The sequence below is a fragment of the Diadema antillarum genome, unplaced genomic scaffold (genome assembly GCF_040938485.1).
Source record: "Diadema antillarum isolate AM-2024a unplaced genomic scaffold, OU_Dant_1.0 seq00000821_RagTag, whole genome shotgun sequence".
Lineage (NCBI taxonomy): Eukaryota > Metazoa > Echinodermata > Echinoidea > Diadematoida > Diadematidae > Diadema > Diadema antillarum.
Window position 1 is genome coordinate 2,964,664 of NW_027271698.1, and position 19,776 is coordinate 2,984,439.

Below are 19,776 nucleotides of genomic sequence, written 5' to 3' on the forward strand. Positions count from 1 at the left end.
ATTAGGTTTCACACCCGTAAACAATTTCCTCCTGAATCTACACCAACAAATTTCTCTGATACATGTATATACCCAAGCGTATCCGGGCAATTACCCCCAGAGGGTAATTACCCCCAGCTAAATACTGGTTAGTGGTAAGGTTAGAGCAAAGATTAGGGTTAGGGTTAGGGTTAGGGTTAGGGTTAAGAGTTTGGGATAAGGTTAGGATTAGGTTCAGGATTAGGGTTAGGATTAAGGCCAGGGGGAGGGTCCGGGTAATTGCCCGAGGGGTAATCGTCCGAGACCCATACCCAAGGTATTCAATGGCTTCAATGTTTGCTATCCGAGTGAAGAAACTTGTTTTGACTTCAATTCTTCAAGTTTTGAAGGGAGAGGTGGGTGGGGAGTGAGGGTCTGCTTAGTCTCTCCTATGGGATCCTTATGGGCAGGTTTTCCCCCTTTTCACTTTACACACACACACACACACACACACAAATGTATGACTTTGTTGAAACTGCGCAGACGGAAATATAGCCATCAATAGGTCGACAAAAAGAAACCATGTCAAGCCTCTATGTTGGATGGATTTCGTGGAAAATCCATCCTCATCAGTCATCAGCCACAAGTTATCACCATCATTTTATGTGAGGTTTTCTGCATTGATATTTTTAAATAATCAAAGCTTCAAAATCCGTCAAATCTTCGAAGTGAAAGGCGAGGGGGGCCTGTAATGTTGTGTTGTATATTTACACTCCATATAGGCCATTGTATACGGAAGAAACTCGGGGGTGAATCAAAGTCTTCGCTAGTGTCAGAATAGGTGGAAGTAATTTCCGACTTCTCAGTAGATGTTACAGGTAGGGAAGAGTACTGTCATGGTGATGCCGTGCCTTGTGGTGAAGCCAACGTCTTTAATAGTAAGTGGATCCTGGTCGGAGTACGCCATCATGGGAAAGGCATCATCCCGCCTATACAAGGTGATTGTGCCCGCGCGATATGTGATCCGGAAGTAAATAAATTGGTTCTCGTCTAGGGGCACGTCCAGGGGATGGTGGTCGAGTCGGACCTCCCCTGAACACAACTTGCAGCGGCGGATCACGGTCTTCCGGTTGCCATGACCGCCAATTACTGGAGTAAATCGAGAAGAAAGAACATCAAAATTTATTGGTATACACTCACAGCCTTTTTTACTCTAAAATCTGATAATCGGTCGTAACTCGTTGAAAATTTATGGAAAAATAACTTACAATTAGACCTACTTCGAGCTGTGAAATTCCGTGAAAATTTACTGTTTTTGAGGGTAATTCAGCAACCTACCTCTCTATACAAATAAGAACAGAGCACGCGAGCTATGTCCTATGAATGGCTAGAAACATAAGTGTATCATACCCTTTTGAAGCTGCCATAAGCGATACCTTGTTCAACACTGGAGAAAACACACACACACGCATACACTTGTATGAATACAGTTTCAACCGAGTGCGAAACATGAGCAGAAATATCTGTACTAAAACAATGTGCACTACAATTCTTCTGACCACATGAGCATTGAGAATTAGGGCTTCTGGGACTAACACTGGACAAAGGCTTTCTATAGCTCAGACGGGAGCACCGGTCTAGCAATCCAGAAGTCTAGGGTTCGAATCCTGATGGAATCCCATTTCCTTAGCTCTAGTTTTCATACATAAATTGATTTCTGGTCAGTTTCCCTTTGTTTTCGTCGTTAAGACAATGGCTTACATATCTCATAGAACCATCCATCTAATCCGTCATTGGCGATGGTAGGCGAGAGACCGATCATGACGTTACTGGTAGCCCGGGCCAGGAACTCCAAATCGATGTCACCACTGTTATGATCAGGAACGAGCGGGAGGTCGTAGCGGTATTTGTACCTCGGTTTGGTCTCGAATACTACGTTGCCTGGTTTGCAAAAATGATAACAAATTGGCATTACAATCTTTACGCAAAATATGATAGCATCGAGTAAAAGTTGTAAACCTTGATACCACCCTCTAAACTCCCAACATGTGCCACATAGAGCAGACAATAATATGCTAGCCACGAAGGGAGGCCGAGGTAAGGAGGCCACAGAAGTCAGTAATCATGGGACAAACGGGTGTGAGTTCCGTTCAGAGGCCCGAGGGTAACGGCAAGGGGATGAAATGTTTTGCCTAGGGCCAGTAGGGGTATACTGCATCTGCTTTTAAGGGATTCGATCGAACCGTTACTTATGAGAGTGTAAAGAAAACAATTAAATGATCCTCCCTGAGATACTAGACTAAAGCGAGTTATGTTGTTTGTTGTTGTTGTTTTTTGTGACGGTTCACTTTTGTATTCGGGTATAACAATCTGATCATGTTACATGTATGTTGATTCTCCAATCTACATAGTTTCCAGAGGTCCCCTCTTCTATGCTGCTTTCCTAAGTTCATTGGAATGTCATCTACCCCAGGTGACTTCCCACTGCGAATGTCTTTGAGAGCCTTTCCTAACTTCACCTCTGATCTCATTTGCATTTGGTCAAATCAGGTTGGTTGTACACATAATAAATGGTACCACTGACACTAGTCTGATAGTGATACCAAATGATACGGTCTTATACACTGGAGGGCCTCTCACAAAGGGCCTTGTCATTTTCATTACCTCAGCATTCCCAGGCACCACTGGTTATAACTGGGTTGAAGGGGACATGCCGGATGAAACATGATATAAAAGATGTTTGAATAGCAACTCTGGCTGAAATGGCAACTTCACATAGCAACAGCCAATCAGGAAGCTTGATTCTTGTCGTTACCATGACGATTGCCATTCCAGCAAGAGTGCTATGATAGTAACTTTTTATGAAAATGGGGCCCTGGTTCACGGATGCACGCGTTGGTTGCACTCGAATCCGAGATACTAGTATTCCATTCACAAGCCCACAGCATTATCCAGTATCGTTAGTGCTCCTCTTTGCCTTCAAAGTACCAAGGAAAATGAATTTGCGACTAAAAGTAGGCCCTATTTGGTGGTTGATGCTTGTTTTCTCGATGCATACCTATAAGGATTCCCTTAACTGGAAACTCGAACGTGGCGTCGTTGTGTGGCCCGCTGGAGTAGGCGATGGCTCGCACGGCGATCGGCGTTGGGTCTTCGTAGGTCAAGAATGGGATTTGCTCCACGTCCGTAAACACTTTGATGAGACCACGGCGGTATCTGCGACGGAAAGAAAGATGAGTGAAGAGGAGGCGAGTCTACCAGCTAGGGATATTGCATTTTGTTTCTGAAGTCGTAATGGGTTTTATACCTTTCCCCCGCCGTTCAAGACAGGCTACATGTGGATTTTGAATGATTCCAAGTAGGGCCTACCACCCTTGGAAAGTCTTCCAACAATTGTTGATGTCATAAAAGTTCAAATAGGCACGAAGAATCATATTTGTTATATTGAGTACCAGGTTGATACATGTGACAAAATGTGAGGATGTGTGAAACTCCCGTTTGTGTTTATGTTTGTCAGTTCGGTTGTTTGTTGTTGTTGTTTTGTTGTTGCTGTTGTTATTTTCAGATACCATGGATCAGAGTCAGATAACCCACGAGCGCACTTAGGAGGTTTTGTACCTAATGAAGAATTTCGTCTGGCTCCACTCATTAAGAATCTCGGGCGTGGAAGCTGTTTGAAGGGCAGGGCAGCATTCCACAGCGTTGTTACATCGTCGAATTTCGGATTCTGTATTGGACGAGCTACCAATAACTGAAAAAAAATGACAAAGAAAACACAACAACAAAAGAAATTAGAAATTTATACGAAGGAAATCATTACGGGCAATTTTAAGTACGCTCTACTCTGAACATGGAGAATCCAATGATCAAGTTCCATAGGATCTGGGTGAGATAGCACGTATACTGCCCGCGAAGAATACGGCGATTATAGGGGGCTTCGTTTTGTTGTAAGAAGATATTGGACATTTTGAACTGTATTTTCCAGTTGATGTCAATAGGATACTGAAATTTATGGCTCACGAGGGACAATATAAATCGATTTAAGAATCACCCTAATGCACGTTTTGCGGATAACGGACAAAGTCTGAGTAAATCATAAGAGTGTGTACTTCTGGTCGTGTTTTTTAAAAAAGCAATATACACACTGATAAATTGTGAATATGAGATAAACATGGACACTAATATAATTTATATTTTCCGCAAATGACGGCAAATCTAGTATGTTATATGGAAGTACGATAGTGAGCTGCATACGTTAATGAAAAAGGAAATGATTGAGGTACCCAACTTATACATGAAAATGGTGCAACACGGGCTGAATTACATAAATATATATAGCTGATTACTGCAGATAGTTCAGTTGTCAATATCAATGTCGACATTATGTTACACTCAGCAAAATTTTAGGGCTCTTGAAGCAAAATTGACTTCCGACCATTTTGACGACCTTGGCTATAATATGTGTACCATATTCTGCCGCACTGTTGTGGCTCTTAATGTTATTACGAGTAAATGTTGTAGGCTACTACGTTTCTTAGGCAATGGACTCTCTTCTATGTTTGTTTCGAATTCAGACAATTCTTCTATGTAAGAAGGGAAAATGTGTTGCAAGGTTTCTGCGACATATTGGGACCCCCAAAAGGGTTTCACCAAACCGACCTATCTCATAAGCTGCGTCGTTGTCGGCCAGCCCGACCTCGGAGGCCAGAAGAATGCGGGCATCAGCCAGGGCTTGGACGTAGAATTCAAACTCGAATTCCATCGCAAACTCGACTGGTATCACAGGTAGCGTGTAGCGGTAGGAGTATGTGCTGTCCACGTGGTATATCAAGGAACCTGGGTCCAGAGAGGGAGATGGGAAAACAGGCAGACATGAAAGAAACAGAAAAGACGGACAATTTATACACTATAGAATTCGATAAACTGTACGGCATAATCCTCCATGAGTGCAATAAGAGAATGTGACGGGGTGACGGAGGAGCGAAGGAGAGAAACGGACGGATACATCACGACGGAAAATCGGAGTCGGACAGACACGCAGAAAATTTCGATGGCCAAGTAGTCGTCAAAATAGCAAAATTATGCATTACTGTACTAAGGTCTCTCCCCAACAGTACGATGCTTCTGTTGAGTTCGCTAACCCTTAAAATTTGATTTTTTTTTTCCTGGTCGGATATGACAACATATCATCACCTTCATTTCTATTTGTGCAGAACGAAGAAGTTCTGCACAAATTCACGAGGAACTGTCGTAGCTGTTTGCGAATACCATCCCTAGTTTTGTTTTGTTTTGGTTTTTTTTTTTCGGCGAATGCTACAGACATGACAGCTTGCAAAATGTGTAAAACCACAGAATACTTGCAGAATATTACAAACTTGCCTTACAGTAGTGTAATATTGCAATAAAATACTATCATTCGTCTTTAATGAAGACTTACCTCTGGATCAGTAAAACAGTATTCGTACAATAATCATCCAAAGCGGTATCCAGAGGCACTATACTACATGTAGTATTGTTTTTTGATGACGATGACGATGATGACTATGGTTATTGCTAATGTCGACACTCCCATTTTTCATCAGACATTAAATTATTATCTCTCTTGGAGGACTCTGCGCCTTTGAGTGTTTGCCAAACAGATGTATGGCGCCAGACAGTTTCTGTGAAACATCACCATTATCATATCCATCATCATTAAAGTCATCATTCCTGAAAGTTCCTTTCCTCAATTGCAAAATCACTCTGTACCACGTCCCTAATTAAAATTTGCGGAAATAGAAATGCCAAAGGGGGAGGGGGGAAGAAAGGTGCCTACATAAATAAACCAAGACTACTGGAAGTGCGAAGTATAGCCAGAACTCCGCGGGGAATCGCGTTAGAGACAGATCAGATCCCATATAACCCTTCAATTACATGATGTCCATTTAAAAACTCAGACGAAATAAGTTTGATCAGTTTTTAGAGACAAACTTCGTCAAGCTTTTCTTATGAACGTGAAGGAGAGTTCTGAATGTCGGTAATTACCACAATTTGAGTCGACATAAGTCTTTGGGAACCACCAGTTGCCCACACTGCCGTGCCAAGTGCTAATTCCTAGCTCACGAATTGTCAGCACTATAGTCGGGTCTTTCCACTCGATGTAAGGGAAGCTATCCCCTCCTCGGCCGGCCTGCTCGGAGAAATTATTGTGGTGCAGTGTCATTAATTAGACAAGACGTAACATAATACAATAACAACGCTATGTAAATGAGCGCTATACTTCATTTCAGACGTGTTATGTGCACACAAAAAAAAATAGTCTGGTTGAAATGATGAATAAAAAACATGGATATCAATAGTCTGAATCTACCTGTTCTTCCGCAGGGTTTCCCCATTATTTGATTAACCTTTTTCAAAAGAAGTATGAAACGCTTACATCGATATACAAAAAACAAAAACAAAACAGCAACACACAGCTGACTGAAATGATTTGTTATCATGTTAAATGACGTCACTGACTTGAACGAGGCCGTCATCGTGGTCGTAGGCAATCCAGAATGCGTGCGCCTTGTCGAGAATGACGGCGTCCGGCATGAGAGCCCTAGCCATCTCGGTGCAGCTGTCGCTAACGCACTTCCTGATTGACACATAGTTATTCCTGTGCGCGCCGAAAACTGAAAATCAAATATTATGTTAAGTATAACGTCTGTACTCAGCTAACATAATTATTTCTCATAAAACATTTTAATCAAATCATTGTATCATATATACCATATTAGAGTTTATTTAATTGGCAATATCAACCTGGTAGGAATAATACAAAGGGACATTTCATGCAGAGTGAACACATTGATGCTTATCCTACAAGACATAAAAGTAAAGATTGCAGAAATTGACATTTTGTCGTTCATTTTCAAAAAACCTTTAAGATAGCAATGATAACAAAAGACCAATTCAACACGAGAGACATGAATGTAAGAGCAACAATAAGTTTTCGTCCCCTTCTCTTTATATCCTCAAATTGAGAAACTAAAGGGGAAAAACGGGAGTTTTCTGTCGAATCTTACTTCAGATGACACAGGAGGTAGGCCGCAAAGGTGATAAAATGGACAGACTATCTTTATTTCATTCTATTGATTTATGAATTTTAGAATTCCTAAGACAAATTCAAGAACCACATATCATTAAAGTTCTTGATTTGAAATTTCTACCATTTTTATTTATATTACCTCTTTCTTGCCATCTAAATTTTGATTTGACAGAAGATTCTTAATTTTCTCCATTATTCTTTTCGCCTTTCTTTATCATTGCGGGCTACAAAGTCATTATAGAGATCATAGAATGATTTTTGAAACTTAATTTGTATTCTTTATTGTAATGAATTGTCTTTTGCAGTCGTTGTTACATGGAAGAGCACATGTACGTATGAATGACAACTTGTCCATTTTTGCAATTTTAAGTCTTGTGATTTGGAAGAGAAAAACGAATGTGTTCACTCATGGGTAAAGTTTGCCTTTTTATTGACCTACCAGTTGATAGCCAATTAAATGACCTTTAACAGTGGTATATGAAACATTAATATTTAGTCAAATTTTCTATGAAAATATGAACTTCAAAGTGTTCAGGCCCCTACTTTCTTTTTTTGCTGAGTGTAATTGAGAACACCTGGAAGATGATACTGCAGAAGATGAACAACACTACTTTTTAAGAAAGAAGGGAATAAAAAACGATTTAAAGAACTGTGCTATTTTAGTCACAGCTCGTCGCTATTCTTGATTTTTTTTTCTTTCATTGTTTCTCATCTTTTATCACTGCAAATTTCATAACTTCTAGTATGATACCCAGTAGCTGCTTCAAAATTATTTGACTAAATTCAATACACGTATAACAACTGCTTCGTAAAGCGGCTGAAAGATGATTGTATTGTGCTTACCAATATGGTACGAGTCGATACGATTTGAGCCTTGAGCCAAGATGACGTGGGCAGCACTCTCCGAAGTGACCCGAAACCTGAGGAAAAATTTCTGAGCAGTTGCTTCCGGCAGAGGCGGCAAAACGTCGAAGTAAGACTGCTCGGTGGGTTCGGTTACGAGGTGAATGCTCGACCACTCACCCGTATCGAATAACAGGTCGGCATCTTCGAAATCGATGACTGCGTTGCGGAACGCAGCGCATTATACAGGTAAATAAATAATAATAACACGATGTTACACAATTACTTTTTTTTTTTCTTGTTTGTACTGAAACTGTACGTAGTTAGACCATAGAAAACATTACCATATGCAAAACCAGAAGAGACAGGTAAACAGATGTATAAAAGACGAGGTCAAACATGACTTCTGTTCAATTTTGCATCATAATTAAAAAACACCCGGTATGTTTGTTTGTTTGTTTGTTTGTTTCATTTTCCATTTGAGAAAACGGCTTGATTTTCCATATCAATATTCAGCAGCACTATCTGGTCTTTCATGGGGCCCAGTTGGGTGTGAGGCGGGACTACTTCACCGGGTTAAACATCTTGCTCTTTGCGATGAATGAATGAATGAATGGGGCGGAATCTTTTGTTTTACGGGCCGCATGAGGTATGACGTTCTTACACACGGGACCTCCACTTCATGTCCCATCCGAGGGACTATAAGTGTTTGGCCTCTTTATAGGATAGGAGAGGGGACGATTACGCAGAACATTGCTCAACTTGACCTAGTCACAAATTGAAGGTGTACCGGTATTGTACTAAGTGGTACACCAACCTGTATACTGTAGGCCGAGATCTACTAGGCCTACTAGAGTTTTAGCAGATAACACTGATTACAGTAGTGTTAAAGATGTAGGGCCTGCTTTGAATTGGGCTATGGTCGAGAAGTTTTAAAACAGTTCTTATCATTGTCTTTTGTTAGTCACATTAATATCACAGAAACATGCAAGTTATGCTGAGTCGAGGGGAAGGTGCATTCAAATGTCTTTTGTTAAACATTTCAGTACTTTAGCAATGATTGACAGATGAGGTCATAAGAGGAATAATGGTTTGGAAGGATTTTTTTTTTTTTTTTTGTGGGCGTTCCCAAGTAATCTGAAGAAAAAATAGAAGAAGAAAATCGTTAAAAATATATGGAATATTTCTAGATATTCATTTCACCGCAAAAGTGATGTTGAGAGTATCCATGATATTTCAAAAATCAACACAAATCAAATTTCAGGGGCCCTTCAAAATGTACTACTAGGTAGAAACCCCCTAGGCCAAGCACAAGTTAAAGTAAAATTAAAAGTAGACTGCCATTAGAACGGTATGGAACTAGACTTGTTGTGTCCATAGGCCCTACTACTATTTTGATATAATACATAGATTCTACAGTAGCTCCTATTGACCTGAGAGTACTATTATGTACTACTAAGTTCCTAACAATCTAACATGGTAAATTTAGCTAGTGACGTGCCAGTCAGAAACAGAAGACCTTACTATCACAATCGATGCCGATGATGAAGCCAGTTACGATGAACAGTAACAGGGAATCTGGTGTCATCGCTGATGTAGGGAGATGGGAAGGATGCCTTTGGGTTGATTTTAATACTGCTGAGTACTCTCAAGGATGCGGGGTGATGACTGGGTGAAGACTGATGTAACGGTTAGTGATGACTCCTGTGAGGCCTTCGTTGGTTTTTAACCTGTAACAAGTTAGTAGCGGTAGCTGTATGGACTGTGGTTAACGTTTTTAAAACCGTATGTAATTTATCACCTTTCCAGTCCACAGTACACTTGGTACTAGCAAGAGTTCGTCACTGTCCTCAGTCAGAGATGTATAAAACGTTGTCGTGAATAGATACAGTATTGAATTCTTCGCTCCCAGGTCAGGATCAAGGATCCGGCCGCTGGTGCCCACACCGAGATGCCTTGATTGCAGCTAACACGAGTTTATAGAGCTAACTTTAGAGCTAGCTAGCGCAGCGCGCAAATCCCACGACACAAGATTCGACGTTGCTTGGATCGTGGAACACAAAAATGGGATTCAAGTACATCCAAATCCCACTAAGAAAGATCTATAAACCAGTGCTCCACTTTCCCGAAGATAAATACGTCCTCCACACAGACCTCAAAATAGATGCCAAAAAGATATACCGGTACACACAACGATCTTACCAATCTTTGCAAGTGCAAAGTCTACAGCAGTCAGGCGGCATTAACGCAGGGTCGGCCTAGCCTCTAGGCGCCTAGCGTAGGGTTCCGCGAACGTTCGCGTTGTCAACGTTGTACCATGCTCGCTAAAAACTAGCTTGGGCGTCCATGCATTGGCGCTGGCCGGCATGGCATGGGTGCAGCATACTAGCATGCAGCATGGGCACCGAACTAAAACGTGCCGACGTACGTGTGCGCGCCTTACGCATAATAGTTGTACAAGTATTACAGTACACTGTACAGCGTATACCAAAGAGTATCGAGTACCTACGTCAGAGCCTTCGACAGTGACTTTACGCTTTTTTGCAAGGCCGTGCATGATAGTAAAAATTAATGCACGCACACGTGACTCATTTCAGCGCTTCCAATTGGCTACATTCTTGAACCCATTTTATAATACCTAGTATCAAGGCGCGCGCCGGAAAGGGGGGGGGGGGCAGCAGGGGTGGCACTTGCCCCCCCCCCCCCCCCCAATTTTTTTTTTTTTTTTTGGGGGGGGGGGGCAAAACGATTTTTGCCCCCCCCCCCATTTAAAGACCAAAATTAACAAAAAAGGCAATTTTCTTGTCCAAAAGTTGTCAATTTCATAACTGAAAATGCAAGTTTCGTAAATCGTAATTCATTATTAATATACGTTATAACATCTATACACTGATATTCACTTATGAGTAAATTTAGTCTATAGATGGTAGCCTCGCGTCCTCGAGTGTTCCCCCTGAAACATACCTTTAGTAGCCTTTACATTTTCCCTTTCTTCTATGCTTTTTAGCAACATAAGAAACTTTTTTTATTGCTCGAACAATGCGATCACGTTTAAGCTTTTAATGAATCAATTTCAGACGAATGGCAAAGTAAAAGTGGCTCGCTCGCTCTGCCCATACAAATGGTAAAATGAACAATTTTCATAAGTTATGATGATGGTCCTTCGCAGTAATGTTTGTTTTACTACATTTAATTCCCATGAAATTTGATTTAAAATGCTCTGTAAACGCGACTTTTACAATGTTTTTTTTTTTTTTTTTTTTTTTTTTACAAATTGAAAAGTCCCTACCGTGATACTCCCCTCCCACACCCTCCCCGAGGATCTCACACCGTCACATCAATGTACCCGCGCATGTCATAATCGCAGTCCTTCACACTATTTTTTTTCCGCCATGTTTAATTTCCCAGAAATTTGCTTTTAAATGCTCTATATGCGACTTATGTATTCATGTTTCTACAAAAAGTCTCTACCGTGGTACCCCCGCTCGGTCGCTTCGCTCCCTCGCCGAGGATTTCACGCCGTCACATAATGTGTCCCCGTCGAGATTTGCCCCCCCCCCCAAAAAAAAAAAAAAAAAATAGAAACAAAATAAAAATAAAAAACAAAAACAAAAACAAAGTGTTCCGGCGCGCTTGTATACATAGTAGAAGCTGTGTAGTGATGATGATGATGATGATGAGCAAGTATTCTACTTCTGTGCTAGCGGATCCTATACAACTGTGCTGATAAATGAAGTGCTAGCTAGCTGCAGCAAAGATCGTACACTCAATGGCCCGAATTCACGAAGGTGGTACAAATGAAACCATGGTTTAAACCATGGACAAAAAACATGGAGCGCCAAGTGTCGCACGGAATATTTCGTAACGAAATCGGTCATTTCGTCAACAAAATGACCATTTCGTTAGCGAAATCATCATTTCGTGGACGAAATGTTCATTTAGTGACAAAATGTTGTCATTTCGTTACAAAATAATCATTTCATCGACGAAATGTCTGATTTCGTAACGAAATATTCCATGCGACACTTAGCGCTCCATGGTTTTTGTCCATGGTTTAAACCATGGTTTCATTTGTACCACCTTCGTGACTTCGGGCAATACTCAACTAGTGTATAAGCCTATATACGCCAGATCTTTACGAGTGTACGATCTTTGGCTGCAGTATCACGACAGCTGGCTAGGGTTGATTTTTTCATGTATATACAAATCGACACTGCATTATTTCCGATCCTCAGTACGTGAATACAATCGACACAAGTTTGTACCAGTAATCACAAAGTTTTATTTGATATGAAATTGCAAAACAAAATAAAATATGGGAAAAAAAGTCTCGAAGATCCATACACGAAAACTTGCCAGATTAACAAGTGTCAAGAGTTCTAAACTGCGCACACTAAATGCATGACACTGCTGGCGTTAATATGATTTCAGCTATACTCCAAATCCAGGGCCCTGTCTTAAAAAACTTGTGATAGAAATCAATCAATCGCAAATCTCTTGAAAGCTACAATAAATCGCAAGTGTGCTTGATTGATTGCAGTTCTCCGTTTTAATTTCAATCATAACTTTTCTATAAGATGGATTTGCATTCAATCGTAAAGTTGTGATTGATTTGAAAAGAAATCGGACAAAATGTATATGCTTGATGAAATCCCCCGAGATAAATATTGCTCGAAAGAGCAGGCACGCGCGGCCGGAGCGCGAACGCGGGCGGCAGCGCATTTAGTGAGACCAGCGAAAAAACATGGGATTACGCCTGAAGCGGCCTAAAATTACGGTATACTAAATTGTGTCCACTAACTGTGGTGCCTCATCGGCTGACGAGCAAAAAAAAAAAAACATTCCTCAAAGTCTATGCTCCCAACCACTGTGGCGCTCAATCACCATAAAAAAGCCCGCAAAACACGTCTTCATTACTTTTCATTGTCAATTTCGTCCAAAATCAGCTCACAAACTAACAAACCAACCAAAAAGAGGTACCACCGTACACAAAACAGCTGGAGATTTTCTTTCTGTAGCAATGCTAGAATTATGCTTTAAACTAGATATATCGCTACGGCGACTGATATGCCTCCGCCATAATGCATGGTTCTCCTAATAGGTCTATAGTACAATGTCTTGACAATGTGTGATGACAGTTTCAAACAATTGGCAAAATATTAAAATGACAGGTTTGACACAAATGTGCTGAATGTTCACTTTCCTAGAACTAGGTTCAATTGGATGAATGATTAAAATGTCAGAGTGCAGGTATTTGGGGAACTGATGATTTTTACTTGACTTTTGACCCTTTTATAAGTTTATGCATTGAGTAATTTTTCAAGGTATTGAGAAAAAGTATAATTTCAGTATCAAATGGGAAAATAGCATTATCTAAACCTGGCCTTTGACCTTTGACCTCAAAGTTCCAAAGAGAATCACTGTTAGGTTGAACATGCATAAATATGTAAGTTTCATGATGATACCTTGAGTTACTTTTGAGATATGGAGGAAAAAGTGCAATTCAGCACTTTCACTTGACCTTTGACCTTTTGACCTTTGACCTTTTGGCAAGAAACTTCCCATAGAATATATATTGGGTAATACATGTATACATCAAGTTAAAAAAAACAAAACCTTCATTCATTGCATAAATATAAGGAAAGTAGTGATATTTTGAGGAGTTGACCTTGACCTTTGACCCCCTGACCTTTGACCCATGACCCCCAACTTCCCTAGAAAATCACTGCCTATCGGTACAAGCATATATACTAAGTTCCATGACGATACCTTGAACCATTTGCGAGATATGGAGGAAAACATGAAATTTCATTTTTTTTCACAAAATAACCTGTGACCTTTGACCTTTGACCCTGTGACCCTAAAATCCACACAAAGTATTATCCCCCAAGGATATACCCTCATACAAAGTTTGATGTAAAACCACCACACGGTTCTTGAGATATCGACAAAAACAAAACGGGACGGACGGACGGACGGACGGACGACCCGAAAACATGCCTCCAGCCACTTCGTTGCGGAGGCATAAAAACCCAGCCCAATAATGCTTAGCAGAATGCTAGATGCTGTCAAAACGTCAAAAATAATGCCGACTCTGGCAACAAAGTCAGCGCTTACTCGCGCTAATACTGGAGTACGTCACTCGTCTATGCCACTAGCCGCATTCACATGTGCAAAATAGCGGGTTGCCGAGCGCGCTCGGAAACTCGATTTTTTTTTTTCCCGCAACCGGTCAGACGCTCCAAATTAGCGGGTTAGCGATCGCGCTCGGAAACTCGGGGTTTTTTGCAACCGTTCACACGTACACAGAATCGAGATAACTGCCAAACTTGCAAACTCTAGTGAATTGCCCTGTAGTAAAAACACTTCATGATAACGATCTGTCGCATAAGACACTGGATGAAAGAACATAAAAGTGGACCGAAGTTGACAATAGTATTTAGTGGGGATACTGGATATCAAAACAATTATATTTTGGTGTAGATGACTTTTAACATAGATCTACGACCTCGCTGATGTATAGGACCTACATGTACGTACTATGCTATTCCTCACCTAGCTTTATCTTTACACACACACACACATACATACAACACAAACAAACAAACAAAATATTCCCACTGAATTTCCAGACATAGGCAGGTCACCAGACAAGTTGAAACATAATCTCCTCAATCACGATTGAGCTTCATGACACAGAGCTGTACACACCAGCAAATTGGGAAGGCAACCAAACTTCAACTCCATGCGTATACATTGCATCTCACTCATCATATTTCTTGTTCTTACAAAAATATTACAAACTTTCCAAACCTCTATATAATCAATATATAATCTACATATATATATTATATCATTATATAACCTACAATCACTGATCTCAACTATGAAGATCAGAGCCCTGATTCATGAAGAGTTAACAGATTTTATACACCCACTAACACTGTAGTTGATTTCTATCATAAGTCTATGGCAGCCTGTGTGGTAAGAAAATTTATAATCAATTGTATCTCTTGATAAAACTGGGCCCAGAGGTTACAATTCATGCACGTGATTGGTGTGCGTGTGTCAATTATTCTCTGTCTGCAATGTTGCACCTGCGTATTGAGTGTAACAACGGAATGTTACTGCAGTTGCGTTCTTACAGAAGGGTTACCCGGGTAATGTCAGGGCAATGTCTGGGTGATGTTGCCGTAATTACCCTAGCTGGCTAGGATAGAATTTGGCAGAAGTTACCGCAACAACGTCCGAGGAACATTTTGCAACATGAAACATTGGGAAGAAAAAAAAATACCCGGACTCTACCCTCTACCTGGTAACAAGGCTCTGTTAAAACGGGGCTTCAGAGCCTCTTCGGTGAAGCGAGCTAGCTATGAGTGGCAATACGTTGAACGAGGGGTTCATAACGCTGTTCTTAAAGTTACGAACGACTTAAGAATGAGTCTGACTGGTGATTAGTTCTTTTGCTGAATTATTGAAATTTTGATAAGTATAGCACATTAGAACTGACCACTGTTTTTAACTCTATGAACAGCTTTATGAAACCCTCCATGGAGAAAGTGGAACATTATGTCAGATTTGATACCTAAATTTTTAATATGTGTGCATGTGTATGTGTGTGTGTGTGTGTGTATCTGGGCTGCAGACCCCCCCCCCCCCCCCCCCCTCCAATATCTCTTTCTTGATTTTATTCAACATACACAGGTATGGTATAAGCTTTCTCGCCAACCACTCTTCTCTCTAGTCTTACAATGTCATTATTTCTCACATCTCCTCACTGATTATATTACAACTGCTTACAAACTTGTTCAAAATTAATTACACACAATACTCTGATATAACAACTCTGCAAAGGTATTCTGTTTTCAAAGAACTTTACTTGGTAAACAACATGGACTGTAACAACTCAACATTTCAAAGCTCATCTCTTTGAGTTTGAGTTCAAACATAATCATGCAGCTTGTAATAAGCAGGCACAATTACCTGGTAACACTCAAAGGATGATGAAAAACTAAGTTAAGATACAAAGTCAAACCTCTTCACAATTTCCTCAAATTTCTTTTTATCCAAACGTCCTTGATGTAAACGATAAAAATCTCCTACAATGAGAGAGAACAAATTTAAAAAGAATTACTGATCATCAAGTTTCACTGTTCAGCTACTTCGCTTCTTCTTGAACAGAGTAATAATGAAACATGCCAGGAAAAACTACTATTTTATGACAGATTGAAAGAGCTATTTATCTTGCTTCTACAATGTCATACTGTCAATGTTTACAAATTAAGCACCATCTTATCACTCATTTTAGCACAAGGGCCTGCCATGATCTCTTCCAATGAGCTGCACCTTATTGGTGTAGAACAATGGTGAAGAACACTGGTGTACAATACTGGTGTACAACACTGGTGTAGCACATTGCTACATAACTACATCTTGGTGTCTCTCTACACTAAAAAAGAAGCTGAAATACCAATGTTTCCCCTACAAGATGCTCTTGAAAGGAAAAGGTGCATTTTCTTCTTGGCACTGTTGCACCTCTTGCTTGAAGAATGGCAACATATAAAGTATAATCATACTAAACTGATACGAAGTGGACTTGTTTCTTTTACAATCATCATCTACTACAATTACAACTGATTTAGACACAGTGATTATATTATGTGGGAATTTCTGAGACTTATTGCTCTTTACATATTTCTATTCAAGAGTAAGCTACCGCATCAATGATTTTTAGCTGCACTCTTTTAATAGCCAGGCACATTCTTTAAATGTAAAAAAAAAAACATTATTATAATTAAAAAAAAAAAAACATGTATAGCTTCTATTACATCTATAGTCTCAGAAAAAGGAGCTAAAATGGGCAAATTAAGCTAATTTGATAGAAATAGATACTCTAAGTGACTACTACATGATGCTTTGGATATTACTCTACTATCAATGAGATGTTGGAGAATCAATGGAGACAGGGTTGAATATCACACTGCCATTTGCACTTAAATAGGAAGCTACTCTGTTTAAAAATCACATTTTAAGTTTCAGAGCAAGGGTACAAGATCTTGTTATTTTATTTCCAGTTCCCCCTCAGATAAGAGATCTTGATTTTGTGGTCTCAAATATAAGTTAGACCACTGGTACTGAATCTGTTTTCTTCCTAATCATTTCTCTGACAGATTTAGTAAACCATAAATAGATCTGAACAAAAAAGAAAACTCTTTCTAGACTGGTTAGCGATCCAAGACTCACTGCCAAGGATCATAGCTGTACCGATCTATGACTTCCAAATTCTTGAGGAGACAGAAGGATTTTTCACTGCCACTTCTGTCAATAGCAGCAAAAATTTCAGAATGGACTTGGAAAAGGAGTCTTTCGCTGAGAACCGCTATTTTGCTTGGCTGGCTTATGCCAAGCACTGCAACTTTCTACTCCGTGCAATGATTGCCAAACGATTTACTCAAGAGAACCATGAGATGGCCCATGGCTCTCCATTGTGGGATACAAGACAAGCGGGAATCTTTTTCTGGTTTTCTAACCTCTCAGAAATCTGCAACCACATGTAAACAGTACCACAATTTGCCACTTTACTTTTCCTTAACTTCCTGTTCAGACAATTGATAAGAATCAAAATACAAACAGCAACTCAACACAAGCGTACAAGAGTGGCTTGTTGTTACCTCTCAGTGACCTCTTCACACCATTATTTCAATTTACTTCACCAATGCACATGCTTCAGCCTCAGGACTCTTATCTCAATGAACTGGCGAGTGTCTGATTTGTGAACTTTCCACGACTTAACTTCAGCAAACTTTGAAAGAAGCTGCTCGCTTTCCCCTGAGAATACCACTGTGCCTGAACTCTGCCGACACTTTGTGAACCTTTTCTCAATCTTGTCGAGAGCTATTCGTGAAGCATTTTGTGAGGATTACATGCATTTACATGTTGGTTTCATAAATTCAACTCCATCGTACTTTCTGTATAGTCACATGCTGTCACTAATCTTCGAAAAAAAAAAAAGAATTTCTCAACATCCATTTCCTCTATATAGTCATGAGAAAGAACTTGTGAATGGTGCTGTAAAAGGAAACTGCTGCCACAAGCAAGTGAAGAAATGGCAACCACAGCATTCACAATGTAACAGTGACCTTTGACCTGATATCTCAAAAGCCTGGGGTGAGGGCGGGTACACCTTTTCTCACTTTCGTAGCAAGCATGTCATCCTCACCCAAAGAGAAAGTAGATTAATGGAAGAGCGGGAAAGGATGGCTCTGAGACTATTTAGTCATGTTCTTATCTTCGGGAAAAGACGGTCAACAATGACATCCAGTGATCCTGGATACCGCAACCCTTGATATTGCTGGCCTGCAACCAACCAGGTCAGCCATAGTGAAATACAGAACACACAACATCAACATTGCTAAGACAGGCAAACATAGAATGATGGAACGAGAAACATTGAATGACACAAGCGAGGTCATCCAATCCCTGCGTGAGGATCAAAACCAGTCCATTCTTGTGGATGGTAGAATGATATAAGGTCACTGCTGATGTATTGGCAGAAACACCAAGAAGTATTCATCACTGTACTTTCAGCAGTTGTTGCAGTGGCAGCAGTATTTCGTAGTTGAAGCTGTGTTGCATGCTGAAGAATAAATAGTGGTAATAGCAGTAATAGAGGTGGTAACAGCAACACCACTATTTGTGGTAGCAACTTCTCTTGTCACTGAAAAGACCGAGACCATGAATTAATTACCATTTGGTACGTTATCATTCTTGGAGGTACCACCCTGATTTAGTGACTGCAGCTTCGTGCAATATCTCTTCTTTTACTATGTGAGTAACAACTTCTCTTCATTTAAACATTTAATTTTTATGTAAGTCTGTTACCACATATCCGCATGTTTAATTTCCCTATGAAATCACTGGCTTGTTTCCTTTCATATATCCCCTAAGTTTGAACTTCATCTGGTTTACCAGGTTTAGAAAATTATGCTCAAGTCTGTCTTTGACCATATCTCGGGGAGCAAGTATTACATCACATATGAATTCACCCTGCCAGCTTACACAAATGTACTGATTACACTGATGTACTGATAAAATATAAATAAAATATAATAGGAAAATCATAGAATTACATCCCTAATGACAACAAGAGTGAAAAACACCCTCCTAATTTGAGGAAGCAAAAGTCCTTCACACACATACTGGCACTCCTTTATGGCATACTTTGAGCCCAGAGCCCAGAGCCCAAAGCCCCCCCCCCCCCCCCCCCCCCAGAAGAAAATAATAATAATAATAATCATAATCAAGATCGTCGATGTGATGTGCTACATAGAATGATAGCATCAATGCAACTTCTTACAGAGAATGCACCATTATGAGCCTATAGAATTATGTTTTGTATGCATTTGCAGCTTTGACAGAAAGCATTCATTACTGTTTACCTACCATCTGCTTTATTTGTGGTACATTGTACTAGTCTTTATAAAGCATATGACATATCAATTATTTGATAAAGCTTTCACAGAGCTGTGAGATTTTTTATCTAATTATAATACTGTCTCTGCATACAGATTCTTTTTTTTTTTTGTAAATTAAAGGACAAGTTCACCTTCATAAACATAAGGATTGAGAGAATGTAGCAATATTAGTAGAACACATCATTGAAAGTTTGAGGAAAATCAGACAATCCGTTCAAAAGTTATGAATTTTTGAAGTTTTTGTGCAGTACCCGCTGGATGAGAAGACTACTGCAGTGTATGAATAACTTAGATGTCACATGCGTACAACAATATAAGGAAAATATAAAGAGAATTTCACAAAATTCCATCTTTTGAAAAAAGTACACATTCCCCTGACTCGTTACCGACAAATGTTATGGGTAATATTATTCCCCCTGCCTTTAGAAAGAG

At 40.0% G+C, this 19,776-nt stretch overlaps 1 protein-coding gene across 1 annotated transcript; it reads right to left on the reverse strand.

The window, feature by feature from the left end:
- Window positions 1–820: 820 nt before the first annotated feature.
- On the reverse strand, window positions 821–9,458 carry LOC139739937 (uncharacterized). Its single transcript, XM_071650537.1, has 9 exons — window positions 9,395–9,458; window positions 7,871–8,089; window positions 6,457–6,611; window positions 5,983–6,127; window positions 4,618–4,794; window positions 3,577–3,709; window positions 3,017–3,174; window positions 1,720–1,899; window positions 821–1,107 (listed from the first exon to the last, which is right to left on the reverse strand). Exons 1-9 carry the CDS (start codon window positions 9,456–9,458, stop codon window positions 821–823), a joined length of 1,518 nt encoding a protein of 505 aa, XP_071506638.1.
- Between the last annotated feature and the right edge of the window lie 10,318 nt (window positions 9,459–19,776).

Excerpts from the sequence above, each read along its gene's own strand:
- LOC139739937 (XM_071650537.1), bottom strand. The coding sequence starts at position 9,458 with ATGACACCAGATTCCCTGTTACTGTTCATCGTAACTGGCTTCATCATC. Across the intron at positions 8,090-9,394 it reads CATCGGCATCGATTGTGATA|TCATCGATTTCGAAGATGCC; the intron begins GTAAGGTCTTCT and ends TCCGCAACGCAG. Across the intron at positions 6,612-7,870 it reads TATCGACTCGTACCATATTG|TTTTCGGCGCGCACAGGAAT; the intron begins GTAAGCACAATA and ends TTTGATTTTCAG.